The sequence below is a fragment of the Anser brachyrhynchus genome, assembly GCF_964034855.1.
Source record: "Anser brachyrhynchus genome assembly, chromosome: 15".
NCBI lineage: Eukaryota > Metazoa > Chordata > Aves > Anseriformes > Anatidae > Anser > Anser brachyrhynchus.
Genome location: NC_137733.1, coordinates 17,141,182 through 17,160,105, shown reverse-complemented (window position 1 = coordinate 17,160,105; position 18,924 = coordinate 17,141,182). Strand labels below are relative to the sequence as shown.

The 18,924-nt window shown below is 53.0% G+C and overlaps 1 protein-coding gene across 2 annotated transcripts in view; it reads right to left on the bottom strand.

The window, feature by feature from the left end:
- PRKCB (protein kinase C beta) overlaps nucleotides 1–18,924 on the bottom strand; it is a 119,554-nt gene that overhangs the window by 32,418 nt on the left and 68,212 nt on the right. For both annotated transcript variants that reach the window (XM_080557486.1, XM_080557485.1), the window contains exons 6-10: nucleotides 14,725–14,881; nucleotides 14,208–14,342; nucleotides 12,343–12,439; nucleotides 6,222–6,368; nucleotides 386–559 (exon numbers count right to left, since the gene is read on the bottom strand). In XM_080557486.1, the coding sequence (XP_080413612.1) occupies nucleotides 386–559; nucleotides 6,222–6,368; nucleotides 12,343–12,439; nucleotides 14,208–14,342; nucleotides 14,725–14,881 (710 nt within the window). The remainder of the gene's footprint in view (nucleotides 1–385; nucleotides 560–6,221; nucleotides 6,369–12,342; nucleotides 12,440–14,207; nucleotides 14,343–14,724; nucleotides 14,882–18,924) is intronic.

Sequence of the window (18,924 nt, the reverse complement as noted above, 5' to 3'; positions counted from 1 at the left end):
TCGCCTAATGAAAAAATCTCGAGGGCGCAGATCTTCTCCGTTACAGCCTCCAGCCTAACGTGCACACACAAACACTTTGTTCATGAAGGCATTTCTGCAAGCAAATCGAGCAAGTTATAAGTTTGCTGAAAGCAATGGCACGTTTTAGAAAAGCTAAAATGCGTAAACAAGCAGTAGCCCAGGAAAGCACCAGCCCCGGGACACCGGCAGTGCTGGGAGTCTCAAAGAGGGTTTCTGCCCACTGGCTCACGAGCGAAGCCAAGAGAACGACACCTGGTTTGCAAAGCGCCAGGCTCCCAACGTGTCCGGTGCGGGGGTTCCCCGCCTGCCCTGGGCACGCAGAGCAGCACGGCCGAGGTTCCCCGGGCAGGGCGCTGGCACTCACCATCGTCTGAAAGCAGGAGTGAAGCTGGGTCAGGAACGGAGGCTTCCCGGAGAGAGCCAGCACTCGTTTCTCGACCATGGTGCACTCTACGTCATCGTCCTGGATAACAACATCCTTCTTGAGGATCTTAACGGCATAGAGCTCGTCGGTGCCCTTCCTCTCTGCCAGCATGACCTGCGCCGGGGACAGAACACGTGTGGGATGTTGGTAAACACACATCTGCCACGTTTCTGCTTAGTATTGTGCAGTTCTCATTACAACCTTCAGAAGAGATTCAGGTGCCAAATGGTACAGAAAGCTACCAGTGATGTTTCCAAAAGTATTTGGGAGCTCTTGCTGTAACAGGTAACACATTTACGTCCTTATGGCCCAGGCCCCTTGGCGACCCGAGCCCAAGGTGCTTTGCCCACGACGCAGTTCCGGACCATTCACCATCTCACCACTTTTTTAATGGTAAAAACTTGCAGTGGAAAAGTTAGTACATAGCTAATAGTACACAAAACCCAGCAAGATTTTCTCTGCCTCGCACACACCCTCCCCAAAGCGCACGGTAAGCAAAACCTCATTACGTGCCAGCCCATCGCCCAGCCAAATCCCCCTCTCATGCAGAAGAATCCATTCAACCTCACTTTTTAAACCATTTTCACCCATTTGCAGATTTATTCACTGCAATAAATGGGATGCACTGCTTCTGCTGGTGCAAATTTCTCTCATTAATCACACCCGCCCCAGCGAGGATCCCCCCAGCCGTTCCACCACGCTCCATCAGCGTAAGCTGCTCCTCCTGCTGCCAGCAAAGCAAAGGGGGCTCGGGAGCGCGCTGCACCCCCGCTCCTCTCCCTCAGTCTCGCATCACGTTAGATTTGAGAGCTCAGTGGAAATGAATTGCTCTACATTTGGAAGATTCTTGTTGAAATCCTCCAGTCACATCAGGAACAGCAGTCAGGATGTTTTGAAAATAAATTACGAGAACTCGACATCAAAAGGGTGGAACTGCAAGGAACTGAAAGGCGTTTCTAGAGCGGGTTTGCAGCGAGAGCGCCGGCAGGTCCCAGGCAGGGCTAAGGAGAGACGACCCGCGCCGTGCTGCCCCTACCACGGCCCCTGGCTGTCCCCACAGGGCAGCAGGAGCCGGGCACGGAGCTGCCCCGCGGCAGGGCCAGTGGCCACCCCTGGCCCCCCGGTCCCGTTGGGGCAGAGCAGGCGTGGGGACAGGACGGCGGCTGCCACCGCCAGGCAGCAAGGCAGGGGCCGCAGCAACGAGCCGCCAGGCTGAGGTCTCTGCTGCCCGCCCACTTGTTAGAGCAAAAATAACAGGCACATTTAGGGAGTACTTTTTAAAAGCATGTGGCTCTTTGGCTCATTTCATGCGCTTGGCTCTGGCTCTGTGACAGGCTGGCTGTCCTTGACACTCTGCTTGTCAGGATTAGCCGAGGAAGGCATCAGGGCTTCCGAGCGCCAAGTGCTTTGGAAAAGCCACTGACATTTACATTTTCATCAGCGGGGCACAGGATTGCAGCGAACACACGCCGTCCTCATCCATCGGCAGTGTTAAAAAGCAGACTGACAGCAGAGCAGCGACTTCAGTAACGGATTTATTTACTTGCTGATGTTTAAAGAAAGTTGAGATTCTGCAGCACGGGGCACAAGCACTAGAGCAATGCTGCTGTGCACAGGTGCTAAAATACGGGGCTGATTTTTTAAAGGCTGGGAGAGCCCACCTGGGCTCTGGCAGTTCAAAGTTGGTGGAAAAGAGAAGCAGCCACTACAAGGACAGGTTGAGAGAAAATGAAGACTTACGTGGAAGTCAGTGGATCACATGCAGTGTCACCACTGTGTGGACGTACCTTGCTATGCATAACCCTTTCAGAGAAAAAGCAAATAAAACAGGGAATCTCTGAACCTAGCATCTGTTACTGCCAGGGACGGACTGCTCCGGGGGGAACAGCAGGAGGAGTCCACTTGGGAAGCAGAGAAATCACAGCATGGAGCAGAGCTTGGAAAGCATCCTGGTGCTTTTCAAGATATTTTGCTTGGGGACTCTCAGGGGAGAGAGCGTTGTTGTTGGTAACGGAGTGTGTTTGGAGATGAACACACCAGGAAATTTCCCTGGAGGTACAAAAAGATCAAATGTAAAGATAAAATCAGCTGCTGAAGAATGGGGTTCGGTAGCAGTAAATAGCGCTGTGGGGACTGAACTCTGCCGACTGGAGGCCTGTAGGGGAGAAAATCCCAGGCAGAGCGGGGGGGTTACATCGAGTCGTCCCCACCGACCAGGGGACAGCTCCCAGCACCCAGAGCGCTCGGTCTCTGCAGCGGGGCGAGAGGCAGAGGTTTGCTGGTGCACTGAATTAATGCAAAAAACTGCTCCAGGGCTTACAGGGACTGTAAATGTTTCATGCGGTAGCTTTCCAATGACATAGCAGTCCTGAGCCACAGCTGAGCCAACCAGCCCTGCATTACTGACATGTAAAATGCAAAAGGGCTTCTCTGCAGCTGCCTACAAATCAGCGGTACTGCACACATGGCGGAGGGGCATTCGGTGGGCAAGGGCGAGTACGCGTCTGGGTGTGTGCAAGGGGGATGCAGAAATCCACATTACTGTATCGCTCTTTCACGTCTGGGCTGGCAGAGCGAGCAGCTACAGAAGTTAAATCGAGACTAATGCTGTTCAGGATGTTGTAATCACTCTGAATTTGCATATGCAGATGGGATTGCAGGCTCTGCTTTACAGCCCATCACAAAAATACCTCCTGCACCCTGCCCGACAAGCATGAAGTCTGTGAGCATTAGCAGACAGCCTGCTCCCCGAGCAGCAGGCAGGGCAGCTCGCAGCCTGTGGGGCTGGGGCAAGCACCCCAGGCCCTGCCTGCAGCTGCTCCGCGGCGCGGTGCCGGCACGGTGCAGGTTCGGCACCCACAGCCTGTCCTGGTGCACGAGGCTGAGCTCCGCGCCGAGCTCTGCGCTCTCGGTGCACCGGCAGGGCTGGCTCCAGCTCGCTGGCATCGCGGTTCCTATGGTGACTGCAGCATGGATACAGCTGAATTCTCAGGGGAAGGACAGCCAGTGATGAGCCGGCTTCAGCAACGTCTGCTAATGACAGCGAGGAAGATTTGTACCCTTTGCTTTGTAAACACAAAAAGATTAGGACAAGTGAATTCGCCCAGAGCAGTTTGCTAACGCCTTGAACCGTGCTGCGCAGGACACGCGTGTTTGCGAGGAGGCGGCATGCAAGCACCATGCAGCAGGTGCCCAGGGCTGGAGCACCTCTCTGCAAGCCAGAGACTGGGCCCTGGCCGCTGCTCTGCCTGCGTGCACCAGGTGCCAGTCCTCTGACACATTCCACACCAGGATGGGGCAGGAGAGCACTTCACAGCGTGAAGATTTTCATGGGACACAAAAATTGTCAAATTGTCTCCCATTGCACTCTAATCCATAACAGCAGAGGCAAAAGTATCAGCCCTACTCAGAAAAACACCTTAAACCCCCCCAAAACGACTGACAGTTTGATAGCATAACAGATTGATTAGCTACAAAAATATGAGCAAGCCCCAGAATTTAACTTCTCTCTATTTATATTACAGCAAAGCAAACCCGGGGCGGGCTGTGCCAAGCGCTGTGTTCCTCCGTCGGGAACATCTCCCGTCCCCTTGCCAAGCCGGGGGGGGGACTGCCACCGCCTGCAGCTCCGGGGGCGCCTGCAGAGCCAGCCCAGCCCGGGCAGGGGGCAGCTGGGGGCAGCCCCAGAGCAGCCGGGGCAGGGACACCGAGGGCTGCCCCGCATCCTGCTGCTGAGCACCCCTATGGTAACTATGCAAGCCCGTGTGAGGTGTTCAATCCCGTGATTTTCTGGTCTTCCAGAGTGCAAAACCAGAGCTGAACCTCCATCCCCCAGACCTTGCTGCTTGGCTCAGTGGGGACTTTCATCTGCCAGCTCACTCTCTGGAAAGTAAACTGCTTTTTTTTTTTTTTTTTTTTTCTTTTTGGTGCACAAAAAGCTAATATTTAACTTGATTTATTCCTGTAATATACAGTATTTGTTTGGGAATGCTCCAGCGTAATAACTGGAGATACTCTGATGCTGAACGCAGAGAAAGCAAGGCCAACACATGGGTACTCCTCATCCTGCACAGCCACAGCAGAGGAGGAAGGAAAACACGCGGCAGCAAATCCGAGCTGCCGGTGCCACCAGGTTAACGAGCTGACGCCTGCGACGGGCTCACTGACACCCCGCTCACACTCGGGGAGCTCTCAGGGGCTGCGGGGACCCACGCAGCAGAGGCTGGGCGGCAGCAGCGCGCAGCAGAGCGCGGCGCCGGAGCACGCTGCAGTGCCCGCTCTGGCCGCGGGAGCGGAAACGCGGGGCAAGGCTCCTGGCGAGGCGCAGGCACACGTGAGGGTGAGGCTGCATCTCCCCGTACAAACCAATGTGCTGTTTTAATAAGCGCTAATTAGCATATTTATAACATTCTGTTCCAGGGAACAGTTTCTGTCACACATTCCCTTATATAAGCCATGATGCCGACTGAAGAGTTTGCTAATGTTTCTCAAATTAAAAGAAGGAAGAGGGGGGAAAAAACAACTACAGCTTCCAGATGCCAAGCAGCAGACTTTAAAAGAGATTGTTTGTTGGGAGGGAGGGAGGGTAAAAGCAGTAAGTGGTGTTCAGGGCTGGGATTTTGGCTCTGCTGGGATGAGGCAGGCACCCCCGCACCCCGCGTACCTCCGCGGCTGCCTCCAGCACCCGGCAGCTGCGGGAGGAGAGCTGAGCTGTGTGCTGCGCCTGCTGGGACCTGCAAGCAACTGAGCTGCTCCAGCGCCATCACCTGCACCGCTGAACAAGGCTGGAGCAGCACGGGCACTAGCACTGTGCTTGCTTGCTCACCCAGGTTGCCATCGTGCAGCAGACATGTAAAACAGAGCGACAGCAGCGTCGCCCGCAGGGGCGACGGGGGTGCTCTGAATGCTGGGCACCACCATGAGCTGCCCCCGTCCTTCTGCTAAAGCTGTGCCAGTGCCTCTCTGAGCTCTCCACGGGCCCCTCCAGGGAGGCGGCAAGCTCCGGGCAGAGGCTGGGAGCTCCCAGAGCTCAGGTGCCAGCGGCAGGAGGCTGGGAGGGACGGGGTGCCAGCCGGGACGGGCAGGCTCGCCCCTGTGCGCGCTGCGGGTGTGTCGGCAGCGCTCCCCTCGTGTTTCTGTCCTGCCTCCGCCCCAGAGATCTGCCTGGAGGCAGAGCACTGTTCCCTGCAATTAAGGCAGTTCGCTAATCAGAGCAGCGTCAGGCCATCTGTCACAGCCGCGAACGCGGCGCTGGTGCACGCAGCCAGCCACCTTTCTCCTGGCCTGGGCTTTGAAGTCACGGCAGCAGTCCGGGGACTGGAATTTCTAATGGAAATCATGACAAAGTTGGCAACACCCCAAGAAAAATGAAGGCTCCGAGTCACATAATTACTAGAAGAATGAAATTCTGTTACCACTCATAACCAGCCTGGAAAGTTAATTAAAATGTTCATGTATATTTGTAATTATTAAAGGGGAAAAAAAAAAAAGCCCAAATAAAAGAGCTTTAAAGACACAGTACACACCCTGCTTCCCGAAGAGAGCGTCTCATTGTGGTGCTGGTCTAACCCGACACCTCAAGTCTTTGTCACTGTGACGCAGCAGGACCAGAGCCCCAAAGGCAGCCAACAACCGGACCCCAGTTACCAGACATGAGGCAGAGCAAGGGCAGAGCAGGGCTCCGGACTCCTGGGCTAGAGCAGCCACACGGCCACTGCTCAGAAATGTTACAAACATTTTAAATACAGCACGTGCAAATGCGTATGTCCTACCACACCTTTCCAAAGCTTCCTTTTCCCAGCACCATCAGGAAATTGAAATCTGAAAGTTTCATCCGATCTCTGCTCCCGTTGTTATCGAACTTAGAAATGGCATTTGTTGTCTTCTCATCTGCAGCCTTGGACCCTGTGCCAATCTTGGCTCTCTGCAGGGACAGAGATGGAGAAAAGAGAAAAATTACTGAAAACAACATGCAGAAATGTCATGAGGAAAACAGAGAATGCTCCTGAAATCCCACGTTAATCAGCTCTTTGCTAGCTCAAAGCCACACCAAGCTACGGAAGCCTCCCTAAGCGCCCTGGGTGCGGGTCAGACACAGCACGTGGCTCTGCCCGGCTCATCCCCAGCTCAGCTCCGTGAGAATCCAGGAGCCACGTCCCCGGGCACTCCAGCCGCCAGCTCCTCCTGCAGCTTACAGGATGCGTCCGTCCGTCCTCTGCTCACGGCCGGGGGAGCTTCTCCCACGTTGAACGGCCACCCACGGGACCTCCACAACACCCGCGGGTGGGTGCGGAGCTAGAGCGGGGGTCCCAGGACCACACCCGAGGTGCGGGTAGCATCGACCTCCTGGAGCGCTGGCAAGCGGCGGCTCTGGAGGGCATCCTTACGGACCGCTGCCATCAGACGGGAAAACTGCACCGCGGCCAGGAGCGTTCAGTGTCTTAAACCTTGAGCACTGCCTCAGAAATGCCAACCCATAACATGCTCAAGGCCATCCAAGTATAAAACTGAGCCTTAAATGAGCTTTGCCTTCACAACGCTGACTTCTGTCTCTCACCTTATGAGAAAATGACAGGTAAATATAAATATATTGTTGTGAAATACAGGAATTGTTATCAAGCTCCAACTCTGTTACTATCTGATATCAAAGAGAATTGCACTCCTGTGCCAGTTCAGGCTGAACGTAGGAAGCTACAAATTCGTTTTGAAAAAAAAGCAGAATAGAAAGCACTTCTGCATCCCCAAGCAATCACACGAGCTGGTTCAATCACAATTGCTTATTAAGAAGCTCTCACAAAACCCCACATTTTTTAAACACAAAATCTCATCAGTTGCTTGGCACCTTCTCATTGGTCCAGGGGCTATCTAATTTGCTGAACCACAATTGGTAAAAACTATCTCACAATTTATTCGGTTTTAATTTTTAGAAATATGCCACAGTGTAGGGCTTGCATTGAGCTCAGTCTAGCATGAAATTCCATTAACCCGATTCCAGCAGTTCAATTTGACTGCTGCTCGCAGCTCCTCCAGATAGGAGCCTCACAAGTAATCTCCAAGCCTTTGCAGCTGCTAATTGGTTATTGCAAGGTTCTCCTTGCTGTAAAATTCCCCATTCAAGGTCACCTGCAGCACCTACAAACATCTGAAAAACTGCTGCACTGAAAACTAAAGGTACAGTTTCAAGGATTTGCAAACATCATAATTGCTACTGCAGCTCTGAACAAGTGCCCCAGGGAAGAGGCTGAAATCATTCAACAGCCTGATACCTGCTACTGCTGCAAACGAAGCAACACACACAGGATGCTTGCTTTCAGATGGAAAACAACAATGACAACAACAAAACAAGAGTTTGTACATAGAAAAGGAAACAAAGTCACCTCTCTGAATGTATCATAGGATGTCTGGGGTTGGAAGGGACCTTAAGGATCATCTAGTTCCAACCCCCCTGCCATGGGCAGGGATGCCACCCTCTAAAAGTACAAAGTTTCTCCCTAGCTGCAATCTTTGGGCTGTTGCAACCTGCTCAGCACAAGGGGCTATCTGCCAGAGCATTTTAGTCAAGGTCAGTTCGTGTGCCCCAGGGCACTGCCCTGGGGGTCCTGCTGCCCACCGCACCACCTGGAGCTCCTGGCGTGCGCCATGCCAAGGGAGAAATGGCTGTACCTGACGTTTGGCACAGCGATCTCCAAAATCTTGCCCAAGTAAAACAATAATCACAGTTCTGATCAGAAGAGCACAAAGCCTTGGACACTCCCCACCTTATCCATCTCTGTTTTTGAAGGAGAAACCTCTAAGTGTACAGCTGTGGCACTGGCTGAAAGCTGCTCATTTAATTTGGCTGAAGATGGATTCATACGTGTGCAACTAAACAAGACCAGCCTTTGCATCGTCACAGAGCCACCCCATGTTGTGTGACTTTGCCTTCGGCAATCCTTACCCTATTGTATTCCAAACTATCTGTAAAAGAAACGTGTACTTATCAGCAGGCAAAACAGTCATGTTCTGTGAAAGCTTCCCTAACTACTCTATCACAGTTAAAAAACAATCTTGTCAGATCAAATTTGACACTAAATTAACCTCTGCGAAAACAAGCTTTAACAAGATTCAAGGGCAATCATCGTGTTTCCATTAAATTACACCCGAAAGCACACCTCTGCGTTTCAGACAAACACTTGTCTCCTGCATGCCCGCAGCTCCAACACCGCAGCACCGGCACTGGTCACGGGAATCTGAATGAAGCTGGACCCAAGGAGGATGGCGCTGTTGCTCCCGAGCCAAGCGGGAAAGGTGAGCATGAAGAGGGGGGAAGAAGGAAGATTTTAATTTGCTTCACTCCAGCAAATTCGCCAGCTGCAGCCCCAGCACTGCCAGCAGCACCGGCGGGTGCCCAGGTGAGCACCCGAGTGTGGAAGCGACTCCGGGTCTCTGCTGCCACCAAGTCCGCGGCTGAAGAGCTGCTGCTGCAGTCGAACTCGGTCCTGTGCTTGACCTGAATTGCGACATCGTGGTATGTTCATAGGAGGTGAGGATACAGATACAACACGGCTTCCTTGATCAAACAGGCTCAGCATGCAGCTAGGCCAGGAGTGAAAAAGGTCTTTCGAGTACAGAGCTCAAGATAACAGTCAGGGAGAGGTCTAGATCAGCACCCTGAAGTGGTGTCTGGTTTTTGCTATGGACTGTCTTTAACGTCCACCTCTAAGTGAGTAAAAAAAGTCCCTTAACCTGTTCTTTAATGCGCTCCTAATGCTGACACAATTTTGAGACCTCTTTAAGGTTTACAACTGAAGCATGTCGAATACTGCTCACAAAAAAATAATAATTAAAAAAGCACTTGACCTTCGTTATCCAACTCCATTTGTCATAGTTAATTCCCTACATCTGAATTTATGCAATAGCAGCTGATGTTCACATCTATCAAGCTGTCCCAGCAACCGGCTGATAAAGACCGAGCAGAATTGGCAGCGGGTGTGCTGCCAGGCTTCACGCGGGGCTGCTGTCTCAGGAGGCTTTCTGCTGGAGCCCAGGACGTGCCCGCTGCAGACACGAGGCTGCAGGAAGGGCACGGGCAGGACTTCAGCCAGGAGCCACGCTGCAGGCTGCCGGAGCGGGGCACTGCTCCCGCAGAGGCAGCTCGGCAGGCAGGCAGGCAGCACGCCCGCGGCACCGTGCAGGCTGACACCTCCGTCCTTTCGGCCGGCAATTCTGCAGTGCCAAGTCCACTCAAAATATAAACCTGTCACGCACACCTCAGCTTGGTCCTATTGATTTGTGCTGCCCAGGAGCAGGCAGGATCAAGCAGCGCTAACACAGATCGATCGAAGGATTCCTTTTAGCCCTTATCCTCTGGAACGGCAGGCCGGCCCCCTGGCTGCTGCCCTACAAGCAGGCCCCACTGCATTCTTCTCACCTCTCGGGGCAGCTGGCACGAGCCATGGCCGAGCTACTCAGGGATTTCTTTCTCTCCAGCATTGACTTGGTCACAGTGGAGGGTGCAAGCAGGGGAAGATGCAGGAGGGTGGGGATACAGACAGAGCCTGGCAGCACGGAGGGACGCTTCTGGACGGTACATTTTCTGATACGCAGTCAGCTCGCCATCTGTGACTTCCACCACACATACCGTTTTAACACCACTGGAACATCAAGAAATGTAAGAAAAGCGGGTAGCTAATTCTCTGCCGAGCTGACAACCATGGCATATGGTTGTATGTCAACTGTTGCATTAGAACTGTCTTATTTTCTTGGATATTCAGGCAAGTTATATATAAATGAGATATGTAAGTGAGATTTAAAAAAAGAAAGGGCATTGAGAGAAAGGAACTGACTCTCCAGTCCCATGCTAGAGTTAAGGAGTTCGTACCGACATCAGTAAGGGCAAATATTTTATTTTGTGCATGGCTCATTTCAGGCGAGTCTCCAGATGTACTACATTCATCCTCAGGGTTCTGGGAAGATTTTAGCTGTACTGAAAAAATGGCAAAGATCTATTAATTCAGTGCTGTCTGGATCAATCATTGCAGCAAAATCTTCTATGGCTTACTGAGTAGTGAATAGACATTTCTCCCTGAAGCATCTCTGGGGAGTTATTTGGGTTGCGAGAGCAGTGCTACACGCCAGGGGAAGGACGGTTACCTGCGTTATCAAAAACTAAATCACTGGCTTGTGAGTCTTGCCTCCTTGTTCCTGGCTTACACCTCCACTAACCCCATCAGCACTTCTGACAGGTAGCAGCTTGGTGCAAAGGGCCTGTCTGGGACCACGGCTGCCATGTCCAGCCGACAGAGCCGTCGGCTCTCAGAAACCCAGCGCAGCCTCGGCACACCAGGCAGGGCGCAGAGGCTGCCACGCCAGAATGTGCAGCAGGGCAAGAAAGGGTTTCTTTCTGAGATTACCTGCAGATCCAATTATATCAGCATCTTAATTTATCTTAGGGGTAATAATTCATAACCAGCAGCATGACAGAAAAAAAAAACAGACAAAAAAAATACTATTTTATTGCACCTCAGAGCCAGGGCACAGCTGCTGTATCAACGTTTGCACATGCTGACACCGGGAGCACAGTGACATCAGGCCACCCCGGCATACCCAGGGTCTTCATCCCTCTTTAATTGGAAAACAGCGTTGGCAGTATATTAACCGAAGTAAGTGTCTCCTCTTCTAGCTGCTGTACTCCTTTTGGCAAACACAAACAGTGAGTTATGTAATCCTAATAGAAAGTAATTGTCTGAAACAATGCAAATGAAAGGGCGATGTTTGTTGTGCTGCTTTCCTCGCAGTACGAAGAAGTGACTTCTTAAAAATTATGGGATTTGAGACTCCTACCTGCACACAGCAGACATGGGATCAAGCAGTCTTAGCAGTGCACAAGGCATAAAGCAAACATTACACAAAACTGTGCACTGTGCAATATTCTCTGTTGTATTTTCAGCCTGACATAAGTGCCAAAGAATTATTTTCATCTCTCATCTCCTCATCCACCAGAAACAACTGTTCCCTTTCCCAGCTAAGCCACTGTCTGCTGCCGCCACATGCAAAGCCAGAGACATGCACAGGGAGGTCACTGCATTTTCGAATTAGAATGAAGTACTCCTGAAGGATGGCTTGATCAGCGTGCTACAGTTAAAAAACATCCTGTCAATCCCAGCAGAAAGTCGTGTGTGAATGAACACTTCATCGCAGCCCCTGGTTCGTCTGAACCCTTGTGCTTTAATGTGCTGTTCAGCAATTTTTAAGAAATGACCACCTTTGGCTCATCTCTCCCAGCTTGCCCTCACCCTGTCTTCAGGTGGCCGCCTTCAGACCTGAATTAAAGCGTGACCATTACACCAAGAGTTGTTAACCCTTCATTGAGATCCAAACCAGCTGCAGGCATCTCTGTGCAGATGGAAAGAAATATAAACACGCACGGCCACCACACGCTTGAGTGCTGCAGAGCTGAGCACTCGCCAGGGCTCAGCGCACACGGGGCACGCATGCCCAGAGCACAGCACAGCTCCTGACCCGCTAACACGTCCTGTTGGCGGTCAGCCACTTACGTCTCACCCACCCGAACACTGGGAGCTGTGAGCTGAGACCTGTGACCTGCTGTTCAAAAGGCACCACTGCGGCTGCACCGGGACTTTGCCATTCCCAAGTGGAGCAGCGAGGTCCCTGTTTGTTACCTCACGGAGCCAAGCCATTGCTGGAAAGCTTCAGCTCTTCAGTGACTTTTTTTTAGCTAACGTAACCAACAGCGTGCCTTCTGGGGACTGCACCCAGGCCTGGTGTGGAGCAGGCAGCCGTGCTGCACTGGGTGGCTGGGGAAGGGCTGGCTGCGGGCACCAGCACAAAGCAGGAGGGGGTGCTGAGCCCTACCCTGCCCTGCGGCCCCAACGAGTTCCCAAGAAAAGCCAATTCACCTCAAATTTCTGCCTCAGTTCCTCGTTTCCTTCTTCTCCCTCGGGAGGCACGGGCACGTTGAAGTACTCTCCCTCCTCCTGGCTCAGCAGCTTAAACCTGGAGGGAGACAGCGAGACGGTCAGGGCAGGGCACCGGCTCTCCCCGCCTGTGCCCGTGTCCAGGTGACCCTGCCCCGAGGTGAGGAGGACCCCAAACCTCGCACCCCCAGACCTCCCATCCACCACGCTTCCAGATGTGCAACCGGGCACGGGGCTGTTGTTGGGACCCCCAGGGGGCTGGGGGTCGGCCAGCACACCCCTGCCGTGCAGCATGGGGCACCGCTGCCTCCTCGGACGCACCATCCTGCCCCAAACCCGCAGGGAAGGCAGGGCATGGGGTCCTCCCCCCTACCACTGCCCTGGCCAGGGCAGAGCCCGGCTCCGGCTCCCTGGGGACAACGCGCACCCCACCGGGAGCCAGGCGGGCACCGACAGCCCTGAGCACACAGCCGGGGCTCTCACAGGAAGGGGAAGAGTTTAACCAGCAATTATCAGAAATCATGGAAATGTCATTCAGATCTGAGGCGTTTTACACAGCCGCAGGCAAAGCTTTGGCTCCATCAGCGCATCCTCTCCCGGCAGCCAGAGAGGAGCAGTTATCAGCTGGGTGTTATCTATCGAGCCTGCGTCTGCACTGAATGAACAAAGCGCTATTTGCATAATATAGGGACAGACTCTTCCTCTGAGCTCGTTTCCTCCATTAACTGCAGTAGTTTAGATATGAAATATACATCAGAGCTCCTTCTAGAGTTTATTCCAGCCAAATACTGTGACAAGGAAAATTACTTAGATCTCCACTTACATGATTTTTAAAAGGCTGGGAAAACCATCACACTTTGCACTGCATTAGAAACAGGCGGTGCACCAACCCCAGCTGAGGCACACGCAGCTTCACAGATGATGGCAAATTTAGGAGGAAGTGACAATTTTTTCCCCCAGAAGAGAATTTATGCCTCAATCACGGTCTGTCCTACACTAAGCGGGACACGAGGGTCTGAGGTCCGCAGCTCCCCCTGAGCAGCGCCCCAGCCCTGTGCTCCCACAGGAGGAGGCAGCACACCCTCCGGGGTGTCTTCTCGCCTCACCTAATGCAAAGTAATGCCACACCGGTTTTGGTTTCCAAAAGACATACAATATCTATTTTCAATTACTACACTTCACATGGTAAGCGTGGAAAAGTAACACAAGCTCTCAGGCATCAGTGGCTGGGGGAAAAAAAAGCAAAGGAATAAGGCATGTATCCTGCTGGGGAAGATAAAATGGAAATGAACAGACCCACTCAGTGTGATTTTGCAGACCCACTGTGTTCATCTTTCGTATGGTAACGAGCGGCAGTAATTACACACTTTGGGCAGCGCTCCTCCTTTTATTGAAGCGCCCCCCCCATCGCTCCTGCTGCTCCGCGCTGCAGGGACGGCTGTGCCGGGCAGGTACCGCGAGCCCCTGGCCCTAGCCCTGGCCCTACTCGCCTCCAGAGGCTCAGGCTGGTGAGGCCACGCTGCCAGCCCGGGACAGAAGTTACAGGAATCCAACCCGAAGCTGCTGGAAAATGCTCCTTCTCCTGGCAGCCGATACATTCTCCTTCTGAAGCCTCTGTACTGAGACCCCGGAGGGAGCGCCGGCCCTCGCGGCCACAAACAGTGTGCTGACCAGACACGTCCCTGAAGCGATCCCAGTGTGCCTGTGGCAACAAGAAGCCACAAAAGAAGGTCCCTGAAGGGAAGGAGGCTGCCAAGAGAACAAAAGGCTGCCGTGTCTTCTCCCATCGGGTACAAAAAGACCACTTTGCCCACAGCTCTGCACTTTTAAACCAATTGCGTTCTTACCATCCATCAACTCCGGACTTCTGCAGCTCGGAAATCCCGAAGGACAAGGAGCCCATGAAGTCATTTCTGCTGGTCAGATCCCAGTCCCAAATCTCCACAGACAACCTTCTGTCTTTGTCTGCCTCTTTCAGTTGGCTGGAAGAGAGGAAAGAAAAGGGATGTCTGATTTTTGGAAGCCACTGCTACGCCACCACGCCCTTCACATGCCATCAGCGCGTGGGTGCGACATGAAGGGATGGCCTTCAGCAACAAGGCTGCTCTTTAACATTGATTTCCTGACAGCATCTGTTTCAAATGGAGAACGTGAAGCTCCTTCCCAAAACACTCGGCTTTGGTCAGGGGACAGAGCAGAAATTTGAGCATTTCTGAGCCACGTTTACAGGACTGAAAAGAATCATTTCTCAGTTGAATCAGCTTGATCTCTCTGAATAATTAAATCAGAGGAAATACAATGACATTAATTCTTAGGGGGTGAGAAAAATTAGTTTAAAAGTTCAAACATTTTTCTTGTACTTACAATTTAAATGTCTCATTCCACTCAGGATTCAGGGAGCACTTTATAGTTTTGGTCTTCTGTTTGCTTTCATTTTTGGGGTCAGGGATTAATTTAAGCTTCACGTAGGGATCTGACAAGCCATTAGGATCCATAGGAACTAGGTTTTTAGCATCTCTTACTGAGGAGGAGAAAAAGGATTAAATTCAATATTCAAACTGTAAAAAATATCCAGAAACCTAGACAACATCCCCGTGTGCCAACGACGAGTATGAAAATAGCGATTAAAAACAGAATGAAAGCTGAATGTGAGCAGACACGGGCATTACATAAGAAGCGGCAGAGTTAGCAACACCAAGCATAGAGCTCGAACGGACAACGGAGGCTGAAGGATCGACTCAACAGGCTGTTTTCATTTTCTGACAGGATGATTTGTTGTTTGCTTTCTTTTCCCTGCAGCAGTTTAAAGCTGCTGCTTTTCCTCTAGCAGAGCAGCACCGACCTGCGCTCTCAGGAGTGGCAGCGTGCGGCTGCTGCCCTCGCAGCTCCAGCTCGCCCCAGGGCTCAGCCTCTCCCAAAAGCCCCTTCCCAAAGCCCAGACAGCACCCGCAGGGGCTTCGCAGGGCTCGGTGCACAGAGCAGGTCCTCATCTCGGGCACCTCCTTGCGCTCCAGCAGCCTGCACCACCCGCCTTTCCCCAAGGCCAGTGCAAGGGGCTGGGGGTGCGGGTGAAGGGCAGGGCAGGGGGGCGGCTCCTGCTGTGCTCCCAGGGCCAGCCGAGCACAAGAGCTCGGGGAGAGGCTGAGCTGAGCGCGGGCTCTGCTCTCCCCTGACCTCCTGAGAGCAGAGGCAGCGAGGCCGCAGCAAGGGGTGCCCGTGTTTGGAGGCGAGCGGAGAGCAGCCGCATGGCCAGCAGCGGGGACTCGGCAGCAGGAAGGGGGAGAGAGGAGTCGCCAGGCGGACGCAGCCGGGCCGCTTGCGTTGGGAAATTTGTCTTCAAACAAAGTGGGGGCTCCAGGGAGGGTCCCCGCTCGGCCCCGCTGCAGGACCCGCACACCCGGGCTGCCGCCGGCCGCAGCGAGGGAGCTGACGGCCGCTCCTCCGAGCACGGAGCGGGGCTGCCTGCAGCCGCTCTCGATGAGGGGGGATCAAAGGGCAGCGAGCACAGGAGGGCGAAGGCAAACCTGCGGGCTACTGAGGAGGCTTGTAATTGGATTGTGGCTCTGACAAGGGAAATACGACGGGGATGATCTAAGTGTCTTGCCGTGGACTGAATCAAAAAGGGCCTGTCTTCTGGGAGAAGGAGCTTATCTCCCCCTCAGCCTGAGCAGAGATACCACCAGAGATGCCAGAGCTGAAACGCCCTCTGGGACACGGTGGAGCACAGCCCTAGGAAGGGGAAAGGCTGCTTGGAAATAACTGAAGCAGAAGTTCCCTGCCCCTGCGCTGCAGGGAGGCACAGCTCCTTTGGGTGCTTGCAGGCAGGCCCAGCTGCCAAAATACCTGAACATTGCTGCCCCCAGCAGCAATGCAGCAAGTCCCACCGGGGCACGGATTTGCCCCGTGCCCTGTTCCAGAGGAGAGGACTCAGCTTGCTGTGAGGTGCTGCAGGAACTAAAAGATGCTTTCAGAGAGTCAGTGAGAGCAGAAACAATTGCTCCACTCCCAAATCACCAGCAAGGAGTTTCTGATGCAAGGTTGGGAGCCAGATAGTTTTAAAAAAGGAATTAATGCTCCAAAATCTGCAATCTCCTGCTGTCCTCCTGAAGCATTGCCCAATTTCCAGCTCCATGGAATAAAACTTGTAGCCAAAAATCAAATCTGCATGTATAAACTAGCTCATTTATCAAACACGACAGCCTGACAGCAGCTCGCAAGACAGAGAGAGGCAAGCCTGCCGGGAATTGCCTGCTGCCCAATTAAGGTGCCCGGGCAGCCCAATTAAGGTGCCTGGGCAGCCCTATCGATTCTCCAGCCCCACATATTTCTCCCACAGTGACCAGTGCGGGAACCAGTGCCTCCCCGGCACCTGCGAGAGAAGGGGAGGGAATGACTGCATTACTGGCAGCCTCGGAAACCCTGACACACAGCGTCCAGAGACCTCGCAGCAGACGCTGTCATGCCCAGGACAGGCCGCATGCCCTCACTGTGAGATTAAGGCTCGCCAGCAGTTGGTCAGGTCAGGGACGGGGGCACCAGCTCGGTGCCACACGAGGTTCCTGTGCTGTGGCTCCCCCAGGAGGACCCAACGCCCACGGTGCCGCCAGCACCCACGGACCTGCACTCGGCTCTGCTCCGAAATCAGAAGTCACCCACAGGGCAGATGCTGAGGGGTCTTCCTGAGGAACTGAGGACACCAGGACAACCTCGAAGTGCCCGTTTGGAGATGCCCAGAGAGGAGGATGCACCCTTCCTGCCCCGGAGAGCACCAGGACGCAGACACCGGGCATCCCTGGGGCAGCAGAACATAGGACCCGCACGGCTTTCAATCTTCTCAAGCTTTTTCAAGCTTCAGCGGTGCCCAGAGACAGGCCAGGAGGCAGTGGGCACAGGCTGAAGCACACAAAGTTCCAGCCAAACGTGAGAAAACACTTCCTTACTGTGAGGCTGACAGCTCTGGCACAGGCTGCCAGGGAGGCTGTGCGGTCTCCTCAGGAGACGCTCAGTACCCCCTGGATGCCACCCTGCGCCCCGTGCTCTGGGGGACCCTGCTGGGCAGGGGCTGCACTGGGTGATCTCCGGAGGCCCCTTCCCACCTCCACCACTCTGGGGCTCTCCAGGTCCTGCTGCGGTGCTCTGCGGAGCCCAGGCGATGGGCAGCTTTGCAGAAGCCCCGGGCTGCCCCTGCACAGACGGAAACCCGCAGCAGTGCCGGGCTGGCGACCGCGGGTGGAACAGCTCTTCCCAGCCTCACCCGCACAACAGACGGGGCTGTGAGAGCAGCCTGAGCAGTCGTGCCTCCCTCCATTTATAGCTCCTTGCTGTGACACAAGCAGCATGACTTCATTTCTGTAATGTCTTGACAATTATTTTCATGTGCCATTTGACAAATGAATCATTTTTTATAAAGTTTGGACATAAATACCAGCTCTGCACTTCAGAGGATACACAGTAGTTATTCTGCAGCTTAATTTGGACTCTCAGTCAAAATCTTCTGTGGAAAGCTTTGTACCGTCCAAGCAGAAAGGCTCGCAATCTGCTGTGTGAAATCTCTAAGTAATGAGTTTAATTTCCAAGGACCCTGCCAGGGCTCTGCACCGATCCAGCCGGAGTTCCTTCCCCTCCCTCACCCCTTATCGGTGAAGAAGAACACAGTTTCTCATCACCATTATAAGCTCTTATCTGTGTCTTTTAGATACAAAACAAACAAACAAACAATCTTTACAGCCCTGTTCTTGAATTATAAAACACGAAAACGTATTGGCGAGAAGTCCCACGGCGGGGCCTGACAAACCACTACCTGAGTAGCAACGAGGCCGTACAGGAGGCAGCCCCCGAGCGTTCCTACACGAGCACAGGAGCAGCTCCTGCAGCTCGCAGCGCTCGGTGCCCTGCCCTCGCTGCCCGGGGGAACGGCCGCGGGGCCGGGACCTCGGCTGCCCGCGGGACCCAGCGCCCGGCCGCGGGGACGTGCCACCGCGCCACACTGAGTCATGCAAAGGCTCTGACTTCGACTCGTTTTTCACCGTCCAAACGGCCAGGGTAACGTACTCTAGAGACAAATGAATAAGCCCGTGTAATTTATCAGGCCATTGTTCAGTTCTTTATGGAACAGGAAAAATAATTCCTGACCCTCAGAGTCAATCAGTTTATGCCCTGAAGCATGAGATTTGATTACCTCATGTCATTATCTCAGCACGCAGACCTAGAAATTTCATTAATGGGAATAATAATATCTTTTCATTAAAAAAAATAATGCTTCTGCTTGACCTTAAGTAACTTTCTGATTTTTGTTTGTTTGTTTGTTTTCATGCAGAAAACAAGTAAGTGAAAGAAAAATAGTTTAAAAAGCCTTGTAGTGATACCGCGTGTTAGAGTAAATATGCTTCTCTCAGTTTATGGCATTTCTCTGGCAGTTAAATTTGATGTAAAATAGTTTGACATCTCTTATGTTCTGACAGTTTTGTGCACCGTTGCAAAGTAGTAACATCATTATTAATAGCGAGGAGTAAGAAAAGTATGGTCTCATTTCGAGCAGGTGCTCTTAAACCACCCTGGGTACCA